Source organism: Camponotus floridanus, unplaced genomic scaffold (assembly GCF_003227725.1).
Source record: "Camponotus floridanus strain SB8 unplaced genomic scaffold, Cflo_v7.5 scaffold16, whole genome shotgun sequence".
NCBI classification, from domain to species: domain Eukaryota; kingdom Metazoa; phylum Arthropoda; class Insecta; order Hymenoptera; family Formicidae; genus Camponotus; species Camponotus floridanus.
Genome location: NW_020229281.1, coordinates 3,756,844 through 3,769,213, shown reverse-complemented (window position 1 = coordinate 3,769,213; position 12,370 = coordinate 3,756,844). Strand labels below are relative to the sequence as shown.

The window sequence follows — 12,370 nt, the reverse complement described above, 5'->3', positions numbered from 1 at the left end:
ACTCGATCTGGATATCGTTATCGCGCGTTCCCAGTTTATACGATCAATTTTGTTCCTCGCAGGGCATGGTGGCATGTATGAAGATATTAAAACATAATTTTCAAAAGCAAAATAATTAGAAAGAAATAAAAGAAATTTAATTTAAATTAATTATAACTCGAAGTTAAAAAGCATATGCATATTTTACTCGAATACATCATTAGCTAATAAATATAAAAAATAAATAATATAAAAAGTATAAAAAAATATAACAATACGATAAAATAATATAAAAAAATAAAACAAAGAAATAATAAATAAAAACATTTCGAGATCGAAATTTTTGTATATATAATTGTATATTACGTTTAAGTGACTTTTCTTAAACAAGAAGGAAGATAAGATGTGCGAAGTAAACTCGATTCGTGTCATAGACTGTCGTTTAAAACGTAAAACGACAACGCGAACGCATTATCACGAGCGTTTCGCCGTGGGAATTAGGGTCACCCACATACGCGACCGCGAGGAGGTCGCGAGGGGGTAACAAGTTCGCTACACGAGAAATCCGACGAAAGACGAGGGGGCGCGATGCGAATAAAGGAAGCAGAGAGGGGAAGGAGGGTTCTTCCCAGAACACGGGGGGCGAACGCGAGGTCGTCCGATTAGGAAGCGAGAGGGGTTACTTCGTTTCGTCGGCCGCCGGCGGCGGCGGCGGCGGCGACGGCAGTCCGCTCGCTCGTTCGGCACACAGTCGAACTCCTTCGCCACTGGACGACGGACGTCGCCGTCGTCGTCGCCGTCGTCACTGTCCAGATCGAGAGATCGAGGGGTGCGAGGGACCATCGCTGGCGCGCATCATGTCGTGCATCATGATCGGCATCCTGATGATACTCGCGTCGATCGCGCGCAGCTGCGCCGGTTGCCCTTTCTGTGCCAGGCAACAGCCTTCCGAGCAGCAGCAGCAGCAACACCAGCAGCAACAGCAGCAGCAACAGCAACAACTGTACCGGACGATTGGCAGCCCGAGACCGTTCGGCGCCGACAAGCCGACCCGCGTCCAGGAGTTCAACCGAACCGGCGTCTTACATCCCGAGTACCAGATACCGGCGACCATCAGGCCCGGCAACGTGTCTCAGTGAGTATTTAGTAGATTGTCGTGGATTCATGCTTCTTCTCACGATTACGAGACGTCGTCATCCGCGACGATGGTAGTTGGACCGATAGCGCAGCGAGAATTGATACCGCCTGTATCGTTCCATTGGCGACGGTGTCGATTCCTCGTCCAGCCGCATTTGATTATCCGAGATGACTACTGGTACGTTTAGTCCGGATAATTATTATACCACACTGCTGTGATTATCAGATGTTGCGATTATCGTCTGCACGAGTGCTCCATTGCTTCCATGTAATTTTCACTGCAAATTTAATAGATTTTCTCGATTTCTAGAAAGGAGCGAATTTATCGAAGTTAGAAGGTATAGTTTTGACATTAATCTTCGTCAAGAATATGTACTATGTGTTGTATAACTTGGCACAAGACACTACCACGCTTCTTTTTGATGTTATTATTATGTAAAATTACATATTGTTTCAAACATCATGCATAACATAATTCAACAATTTATTAAATTTTTCCAATTCACTTCAATTATATTTTATTATTTTATCTTGCTTTCAGAAATTTTTTTTGTATTTTTATCTCATTTTTATCTTTATTATCATTTTTTTCTTTATTATATCACATTTTTTTAAGATAAAATTGTGCGCAAACAATTTGTGCCGTGATATTTCAAATTAGAATGCATTTAAATTATGTATTATAATCCATGATCCATTAAGAATATAATTGGCATCTAAAATTTAGAAAAATACCGAGGAATTTTTTTCACGATAGTCGCGGATTTGCGATAAAATCGCTTTTCGTTTACAAATTTCGAGCGGCAAAATTAGCAAGCGCAATTCTAGCGCAAGCGTGCTGCGTGCGTATGCCTGTGCGTAGTCGACGCCAAGTATTTAAACAACTATTTTTGAGTGCGTAAATTGTTTGCTCGATACGCACAACGGAGAGAATCGCGAACGTTTACACTAACGTCACGCACCCCGTACCACGTTTCGTCAACCACGACGAACCGACGCTCGTTCACGTAATTCGATGCACACATTTTGCGTACGCATGCGACTCGATACATTCGACCCACATCGCGTACAGAGAGACCGGCTATGGCCAATATTTTCGTTCACTCGCGAGTGAATGAATATAGCGAGATGTAACATCGCACGCGGAAAAGGCAGATGAGGGCCGTTGACGAGCGTCATAAAAATCATTTCTATTTCCACGAGTAATTTGCTCTATATATAATGGTTCAAGGAAATTTTTTTTTAGTTTTACAGCTCTATTTCTCCTTCTAATTCGCGCGATCGTCGGAAGTTTTAATAATTACTTTTCATGATAGCCGTTGAATAGGATTGGAGGACAAGCGGAATGTTAATTGAACGGTAATAGAATGAATAATGAAGTCGTTTGAGACTCATTCTTGCTCATTTTAATTTACTTTATGAATTTTCTTAATTGAGAGATATCAGTTATTGCTTATATGGTTAATCGAAATTTTGCTCGAAATTTGCTGATGATGAGAAAAGATTAAAATTGTCGATTGTTGCACGCGCGATGAAGTCGGACGCTAAAATTTTACCCTTCCGTTATTGTCCTCTTGTATCCCTTTACACCCTTACAATATGCACCGGCGTCTAATGGTCCGATCCGTCGCGACGCTACGCGTCATAAAATCCTTCTATCAGATGGTTTCCACGAAACTCTGACTAAAGTCGAGGTACAGAATTACATGCACTCCTCTCTCGGAGGTTACAAATTTCCAATTTTACAAAGAACAGGCATTTAGGTTCAATTTTTCGCTTATAAAGGCTTTGGAGCCTGAAGAAATACGCTAAAACCTAATGGACACGATACTCTTCTCGATACATTCGTACTATCCTGATGAATGATGGTCAGACAGATATGATTCTACTTTGCAAAACATCATCAAAAAATATTCTGCAATTCATTCTCGAGTTATTTAACAAGTTTGAAAAGGGCAATTTTTTATGCGTGCCCTTTTGAAAAAATTGTGAAAAAAAATATTTCGTAGCGTTTAATTATTTTAATAATTACAATTTAGCACGGGAACATTTTTTGCGCGGATAAATAATAATTTGTCTCAAAGGATAGCAGAGAGATAATTTATCTGTCAGCGCAAACAATAAAGCTACATTTGTTGAATTATTAATAGAAAACGTTTTCTGGATCCTCATACTTCGAATGTTTGCACGTGTGCAAATTTGCTACACGAAGACCACGATACTTCCTACGTCGTTAATACCACGTGCCGCGGATTCTATTGATAAATTATGTGTTTTGTTAGAAGTGGTGATTTCATAGTCAATTTATTTTTTGCGATTTTCAAGATATTCATTATGCAAAAATCATCTTCCACGAGCGTACGGAATAAATAGCTTTGAAAGCGTTAAGCTTGAAAGAAATATTTCAAGTCTTCTTTTTATTTCTCGCACAAAAATTTTTCAGCTCTCTATAACTCGACAAAACGATCGTTACTATATTTTTTATACTTGAAAACAGTCATTATAATATTCTAAATTTAATATAGACCCGATGATTGAGAGATATGATCAATTGCAATTCAACTTTCGACTTCACTTTAACGGCGGTGTCATCGATGCTATCGTGGTTCTCGCGATGTGTCCACCATCCACAGGGTCGCTCGTTTCGCGGATCGCACGCTAGAATAGGGAAGAGCGTGGCCACGTGCCGTGAAGCGCCCTACCTATCTCGGTCCCGACTTTCCACGAAATTCGCGGCAGAAAGCCGCGACAAGGAGGACAGAGACATCGGGCTGAGGGGAAGAAGAAGAAGAGGAAGAAGAAGAGAGAATAGACCGTCTAACAGGATCAATTCGGAGCTCTCCCCGCCTCTCCTTCTCCATTTCTTTCTCTCTTTCGCGGACGACTCGACGATGCTGTATTTAGACCACGGGGGTCGTGGCTGCGCGACCCCAGACGCCGCGACGCCGGCATTGTGCCCCGACGCTAATTTTACAATAGCTGTCTCACACACCGCCAGACGCGCCAACGAGAGGAGCACGTGTGGTGGCTGCAGCAAGTCTCGACGTTCCTCGCAAACGACAACGAAGACGAAGACGACGACGACGACGACTACGACGACTACGACGACGACGACGACGATGATGACGACGCTTTGGAAGCTAACTGGTTGAGTCGCGCGCGTTGTCGACATCGACGTAAAAGAGAGAAAAAAAGAGCGTCTCCGAGCAGACGCACGAAGGAGAAAGAGAGAGAGAGAGAGAGAGAAAGAGAAAGAGCGGAGGTGGTACAGGATGAGCGCGGCATCGTCGAGGCGTAAAGTTAATCGGTGTAACTTTCGAAAGAAGAAGAGAGAAAAGATTGAGTGACCGAGGAGGGTGGGGTCGGAAAGTAATATCGTATCAGTTCGATCTCAAATATTGTGACTAAATATAACGGCACGATGGATGCGGAGTATAATGCGTATGCGTGTACACGTATGTTGCGTGACTTCAAGATTGCGGCGACTACCAGGTAATTATGTCGATTACACGGTCTCCATCGGATTAAAGTTGCCGATCGACGCCGATTATGATAACGAGAGGTTTGCTCCGGGTTAAAGCCGATAAATCGGTGGCGATTTTTGCGCTTCGCGACACGTGCGGAATGCGGCATCCGCCAAGTCCGAGTCATCTTGGCCGATCTCGGCGCGTTCTCTCTGTACGCGCGTGATAAAGATATTAAAAATGAAGTGACTTCCGCGACGATACTCCGAGAGGATTCACGTCGCGCATTGCCGTTACGCCGATCGTATTATACGTATGCAATATCGCGCTTCATTCGACGTTTGCGTACGCTCAACGTGCCGCGAACACCAATATCAAACTGGATGCAGATGAAATTCTTGCAGGTTCTATTACCTGAGCCCACGGGAAGGCCCGCCTCTCACGTTACTCGTTAGCCCGTGCAGCGGCCCGATATCTTGGACGGTCAGTTACGTGGAGCCGCCCGAAAATGATCAGGAAGCGGAAGGAGTAAAGTGTACGGTGAAATTCTGCTCATTCTTATAATAACTGGAAGGATATGATAAAGAGCCAGCGGCGCTCGACGTTATTTTGTCATTATTAACACACTACTTATCCGCATCTCGTCCATCATCTTCGTCTCTTTACCTGACTCGATTCGACATCCTTTTTCTATTTCCTTAAAAGTTTCTTCTATATTTTCAATTTATTATATATGACTGAAATTGATGTAAAATATTTTAATTGTTGTGATAATTTGCGAAAAACGATCAAAAATAATTTCCGAAAGAAACCTAATTCAACTTGACAAATATCCACCTTGGAAAATATTGCTTACGATCGCGTCGCGGATGAGACGAAGCTCGAATAATCGAGCGCCCCTGCAAACCCTTTGTTGATCGATCGAATGATTCCGAATCAATTTACCACGTAGCGCAAACGCGGTGGCCCGTGAAGACTCTGAAGCCGGGCTCGCCTCTCTTCACGTACGTGGGCGCGGACGACCAAAATTTCACGATACCAAAGACACGGGCCGGTCTGTACTGGTTCGAGATCAAGTCCGTGGAGTCCGCGAGCAACGTCTCGACGGAACCTGGCACGGTGCTCCTGTACGCGACGTCCAGCGCCCTGGACTACGTACCAGGTGTGCTGTACGCGAATGAGAAGGAGCACCGACATCGCTCGCTGAGATTTCAGCAGCGGCGCAGTAAACGACGCCTGACGATATCCTGGAACAAAAGGTATCGATCCCTTTCAGCTTCATTCTGATGCAAAGACGCGTGATGAGATAAGAATGCATCTTGCGCAATCTTGGTACAAGCTTGACTCGTGCGTTGATGATTTCGAGACGGAACATTTGTTTTTACAGCCACGTAGATCCTCATCTCTCAAACTACTGTTTAGCTGTCACTTCGGGCTCGCAGCCGCACCCGTCGACGCTCTGCGCCGCGCAGAGCGTTCTAAAAGTTCACCCGCACTCGACTTCAAGAATCGCCTCGAAGGAACATCATCATCGGGGCATCCCGGAAGGTCTGCACTGCGTGCGACAGACCAAGTTAACGCTTCATAGGATGAGATACGACACTACGTACAACTTTACTTTATACGTGGTTGGTATCTCGTTGGATCAAGTTGAATCGATCATTTGTGAAATTGCGCGATCGGTTTTGACAGAAGCAAAGTACACTCGAGAGAAATATTTTTCTCCAGTTTTCGTTCTGATTTTCACGCGAGAATAAAAAATGATCGCATAAATATTATTAATTTCTTCAATTAATAATTTTTTTTCATAGAGCAAATTTTACTCTTCTGTAAAAATTAGATTTAATCGTGTTACGGCTATATTTCGCGTGTCGTTAAGTTGTGAAAAAATGTACATTCGACACAGGTAAACACCCGGAATAACGTTTCAAATCGGGTCGCCATCGACTCAATCAGATTCAAAAAGACGCCGGAGCTGACGTTACGTACCGGTCATTACACTACCGCCAATCTACGAAAAACAGACGGTTTCGTCAATTTCCGTTACCGCCCGCCAGACAACACCTCGAGCACCTTTCACATACTTCCCTGCGGCGGAGGCATCGTGAAGGCGAAATTGAGCGGACAAGGAATATTGCGGGTAAAAATTACGGAAAGAGCGATCAGATGTGACCAATGATAGAACAGCTGATCGCTCATTGATCGAAATGCTTTAGCGCGACGCCGTTGACATTTATATAAGTGCATATTTCGTATGATCGATAGGAAAAAGAGGTGGTTGGATATGCCTCATTACGCGTCCCTCCTCTACCTCCCGGTAAAACGTACACGTTACGTATATCGACCACACCGCAGGAACTAGTTCGAGTATCTACGATAAAAGTACTAGCCACACAGGAGTCATCGACCATTTATCCGCAAGTACGTTACGAACTAGATACACAAATTTCCTCTTGTATATATTAACGAGCGTGAGAAAGTTCTTTTGTGTTTGTTTTGTTCTCTATTTTCTTTCCATGCTTTCTAATGTCGTGGAACTAATGACTCTCCAGATGAAGATACATCCAAATATTTTTAAAAATTCCAAATAATATTCAACATGCATGAAATCGCATCATCGAATTGAATCTCTAAATCTTATCAAAAGTACAAATTCGCATTCTGGACGCAGATACCATCTAGAAGCCCGCCGCGCGAGTACCGATCCCTGAGGACCTGCCACGAGGTGACGATAGGCGTGGAACCGGCCGGCGCCGCGAAGTACTGCATCCTGGTGAAGGAGCTGCGGAGTTCCTCGTCCTTGACCAGTGTCACGACTGTGCCCGATCAGTGCGGGCTTCATCGGCGCAGGCGGTCCGAATACACGTTCGAGGTGTGCGAGGAGAAGCCTAGCCCTCCGAAGGATCGCGCGCTGCCGTTCACCTTGAGGAGGCTACAACCCGGCAAGGCCTACCTCCTGCAGATCACGGCGCAGCTCAAGGGCCAGTCCTTGTCCTATCCGCTGCTGGGTGTGCGCACGCGACGTTCCTGCGTAACGTAATCCACGTGATTCCTGTCAAGCGAGTACTATATAATAGCGACGCGATGATAATCCACCGTCGGTGAGTCCAGGGTCAACTTATTTTCATTAAACATTAATAAGAAAAGAGACAGCCGTTCGCACGATATTTCGAGAATCGAGGTATATCGTGAATCGTTTATTTTGATAACGATGCTCGATCTGAATTACATAAATCTATATTAAATATTAAAGTAGATGTCACGTTAAATATTTATATCCTTCAAAATTGTTCCTTAACAAAATGTAAGTACAAATATGTGCGATTATACGTTATAAAGTTTTTGGTCGATAAATATATCTTTTTCGTATTAGTTTATCTTGCTGTTAAATTCGATCGCCAACCAGACGTGAGACATTGTAACAGGTCAACGAATAAATATAACACGCGTGAGGAAGAATTGCTTCCGGATTTCAGGATTTCGTTCGCATTTCACGTGGCACAGTCATCTAGTCTAGATTTTACGACAATGTATGTACAATCAGCACCCGCGGCAAACGCGGAGCGACCATAAGATATACATGTACATCATCAACGTATATTTTGATATTTACGTAACACGTGTATGTACATTCTTTGCATAATTATAAGCCTTTTTATACGTACACCTTTATCCTAAATAAGTACATTGAATATTTTTGCCACTTTTATGGCTACCTGTGTATCTGTGAATATAAATTACACACTCGAAATCGAGAAGACGAATAAATAAATTTAGACAAGTAATGACAAGTGATTGCTCACGCTCAATATTATGTAACGCGTGCATGATTTTTAATAAAAATCCTTTCTCACTCGACGCTTTGTTCGAATAATAAAATTATAACTACTAGAGTCTCGGGCAAATCTGCTCTCACTCCCGCTTGTTCCCGCTAACAAGACTAAATTCTCGATACGAATATTATCGAGAGCACTGTTATCGAGAATATATCGGGATTTCGAGTTCTGATGCTCGCATCTTAGATGGATTGGGGATAGGGGAAAGTCTTTCCTACTCATTCCATTCGCAACACGCTGTATCATCTTGACTTCGGGAATCGCCAGGAATCAAAAGATCTATCCCGAGTCCCGAGTTACCGAAAGGTCTCGATTTCCGTCATAGCAGGTAGTCTTTATCTCATCCCCATTCTATCCATTTGCGAGTCCGACCGAAACACATGGCAAGGATTGTCGAGACCGAGCGGAAATAAAACGATATTTGTCCGCCTCTAATAACTACCTCCGTTCCTCTATCATTACAAGGAGCAGAGTTCCATTTCGACAAGTCTGAGAAGTTTCTGACCAGGCGAATCCAGCGGTTCCATCTTCAACAGCGAGGCTGCTCTGAAGAGATGAGCTTGTCTGTCTTCGTCAGGACACGACGCGAGCTCTCGCAGAGTAACGGCTGTATAAAGCGCCAAACGCGCACCGTGCGGATCCAATCGGGTTACCGTATTCAAAATGAGCTTACATAATTCCAACTTTCGTGGATCGTTCGGCGGCAATAGTTGTATCAGCGAATGACTCACGGATATGCAATGTTGATGACCGGGATGTAACAGGACTGTTAGCCTAAAATGAATAAGTTAATTTAATTATCACATACTATATTAATTATTACGTAAAAAATTTATATGTATCAATGCTTGTTTTACAATTTTTAAAAAATTTATACAACTTAATTACTCATTAAATATTAATATGTTTTTAATTGAGGATTTTAATGTCATAGAGAATAACAGATGTTACTTTACCGTGATAGAAGATCGGATAAAGTATGCTCGGTTGCCTGCTTCATAATCCCCGTGACTTCTTCCTCTAATCTATCCATCAACTGCGCGACTTCCGAGGCCGTCACTATTCCCGGACATACGTTGCAGGACCAGTCGGTGTTTGAATTCAGAGGATCGTTCGGTAACATGAGTCCATTTTTGCAAGGACATTTTAGAGTGCCTAAATGCGTGCCCAATTCGGTCGGATCGGCGCAACGTTTGCATCGACAAGCAAAGTATTTCGTGACAAGGAGATGTTCTCGTCTGATCCTAGTGGACCAAAGCGCGTGCGTGTACATGGTACTCAAGTGTTCCCCTCTGAAAATAATTTTGATCTGATGAAGATAATAATAAACTTTAAGGATAACAATAATAAAAATATAAAAAAAGCGATGTGATTTTTGAAGGAACCGAATAAAGATGTACACGTACTTTTTAATGGACGTGACAGCGTACACCGTGATACGCGGTCTGCCTTTATCGTCGATGCGGAAGCTGTGTCGCGTGTTCGCCACACAAGAGTGCTCCAGAAGGGACGCGTTTTCGTAAATCGCCATCGAGCCTTCCGGCGGCATGGTCTCCAACGCGTTCACATCGATCAGCCCACAAATCTTGGGCAAAATGTCCTGGCAGTCAAACGCCATCAAGAGCGGCCCGAGATGCTGACTTATGCTCGTCACTTCGTCGTGAGCGTCCGTGCCGGGTCCCCGCGAGCCCTCGTGACTCTGCAGATTCGCCAAGGACGTCCAGCGTTTCGACTTTGTGCGCCACAGTATCAGCATACGAATCACCAGAAGAACTTCGCATCTGCGGGCGTAGAGTCATGAATCGCGAAGTTAACGACGGAACGAAGACAAGTGTGACTTGAGAAACGCCCGCGTCTTTAGGAGAGGACGCGTCTAACGTTTCACGACGAGAGATCGCGATGTAAAAATCGCGATTAAATAAATTTCCCCAGCCTTGTTAAACATTTCGCTAATTAAGGCTCGAACGGTTTAAAACTTATTTGCCTGGATCTGTCGGGACACGCGATATACCTGGGAATGATTCTAGCGCGCGCAAGAAGAGCGCACTCCGACTCGTGCCTCTTTTTATCGGACAGTCCCTCGCAATTGGATCTGCAAGCGGGCCAGCGACACACGCCGCATCTCATATCGATGTCATCGTTGCACCGTTTGCCGCAGCCGACGCAGAGCCGCTGTGTCGCGTGTGTCGACGGTCCCCAGACCAGGGGAGCTTCCGACAGGATCGCGTCTCCGGGTGCCAAGTCCCTGGTCGCCAGCAGGTATCGTCCGAGATCGGCATCGCGACCGATCTCCCAGGCGATGCACGCGGATCTGTGACGCGGCCAGTCCCGGGACTGATGCGACTTGTCGCAGTAAAACTCGCGTCTGCAGTTGCCGCACTTCAACGTGGCGTTTTTACCGCACACCGGACACACCCCACGAGTCGAAGCGATTTCCATGCTTGATCAATTCCTCGAGATTATTAGCGAAGGTTGCGATAAAATTTCATTTAATTTACTTAATCTACTCAATTTTTTTAGAAAAATTTCATCCGATTCAATGAATTTAGAATTGGAAATTAAACTGAAAAAGAGCGTATATCAAAGATGTGTCTCGTACGTCACTTTGCACTATTGAATTTTTTTGCTGTTTTATTAACGTATTTAATATACTGCTATATTTTTAATTCGAGAAAGATGCTGAAGCAAGTATCGGACTGTCGAAATTATGTTATCCACTCATTCAAAATCGGAATTACAGAAACACCGTGCACTGGCCGCTAACTTTATCGCACTGAACAGCAGACATTTGTGCTACGGCGGCTACGTTTAATTATAGGCTGGACGTATACGCTACTATTTTAAGGCAAAGGACAGGGAGATCTATGTATTGATACATATAAATCACGCGAACACATAATTCACATATATTCAATATATATTTTTTTCTATCACTCGAATCTAAAATTAAAAAGATTACATAAATTATGACAAATATAAAATGATCGTATGCATTTAAAGCAAATTATCTGGCAATATAATATTACGCCATGACAAGTATATTTTCAGACGGTTCGTGGCAGGGGAAAAATAGAATCGTATTTTGTGTAAATTTTCATTGAACTGATTGAATCGGCGACCATTTCGGGGTAAATTGATGCGGAATTGTAGAATTGGAAACAACGAAGACAATCTAGATAATATTTCGATTTATTATTAAACGTGCCTACATGATACAAATCAGGGGACAACACAATCTCATTATCGTTTTATGACGTAGTAAATATGTTTTCTCCTTTGCGTGTGTATTCGTATGTATTTGTGTATGCGTGTGTGTACGTGTATGTGTGATGAGAGTCTAATAATTATTACACCTTACCTATGGGGGTGGGATTAGTTTAACGATGTTCATCAGATACGGTACACAGACTATCACAAAGTTGATTGCTGGTTCGGGTTCGTACATGGGTGTTTCTAAAGTGATCACAGCCGCGAGCTGAACGACATAAAAGTGAACGCGCATCCGAAAACATAATTTCTTTCTTCATATATTATATTTTGCTCCATATAATTCGATTCTCTTTAAAGTAGTAAGTTCCTTTAAAAAGGAATTGTCGATAATCCACGATACGTATGATATAATGTTTGCTTCGATATTTTTTTCATCCTTCATATCCTCTTATCTAGGCATTTTGTCGCTCTTGTAAATCTTTCTCGAACATCGATTTTAATTTCATTGTAAGGATACTAATATATTGAAACAATAAAAAATCAATATTAAAAAATTGCGCTCGGCCTGTGAAATTAAAACAGGAACCTTTTTTAATACCAAATTCAAAATCTACAGGGCGATCGGTGAAGCACGAGAATCTCCAATCGCACTAATATTAAAGTTCCACCTTTCGAATTTTTGACATTGTATTTACTGTTTATACTGGACAGAGTGATCCTCGTTCTAATTTCATCGCATCGAGA

At 43.0% G+C, this 12,370-nt stretch overlaps 2 protein-coding genes across 3 annotated transcripts; one reads left to right on the top strand and one right to left on the bottom strand.

The window, feature by feature from the left end:
• Positions 1-342: 342 nt before the first annotated feature.
• On the top strand, positions 343-8,438 carry LOC105259199 (protein NDNF). 2 transcript variants are annotated; one of them, XM_011270987.3, is made up of 7 exons: positions 343-1,114; positions 4,985-5,115; positions 5,533-5,839; positions 5,968-6,208; positions 6,487-6,720; positions 6,846-7,001; positions 7,252-8,438. In XM_011270987.3, the coding sequence occupies exons 1-7, from the start codon at positions 837-839 to the stop codon at positions 7,618-7,620; spliced, it is 1,716 nt and encodes a 571-aa protein (XP_011269289.1). In that variant the 5' UTR covers positions 343-836; the 3' UTR covers positions 7,621-8,438. The 2 variants fall into 2 exon arrangements, with proteins under 2 accessions (XP_011269289.1, XP_011269290.1); XM_011270988.3 differs by lacking the exon at positions 343-1,114 and adding an exon at positions 3,624-4,608.
• Positions 7,733-11,203, bottom strand: LOC105259200 (SET domain-containing protein SmydA-8). Its single transcript, XM_011270990.2, has 4 exons — positions 10,428-11,203; positions 9,823-10,197; positions 9,373-9,708; positions 7,733-9,190 (listed from the first exon to the last, which is right to left on the bottom strand). Exons 1-4 carry the CDS (start codon positions 10,853-10,855, stop codon positions 8,875-8,877), a joined length of 1,455 nt encoding a protein of 484 aa, XP_011269292.1. The 5' UTR covers positions 10,856-11,203; the 3' UTR covers positions 7,733-8,874.
• Between the last annotated feature and the right edge of the window lie 1,167 nt (positions 11,204-12,370).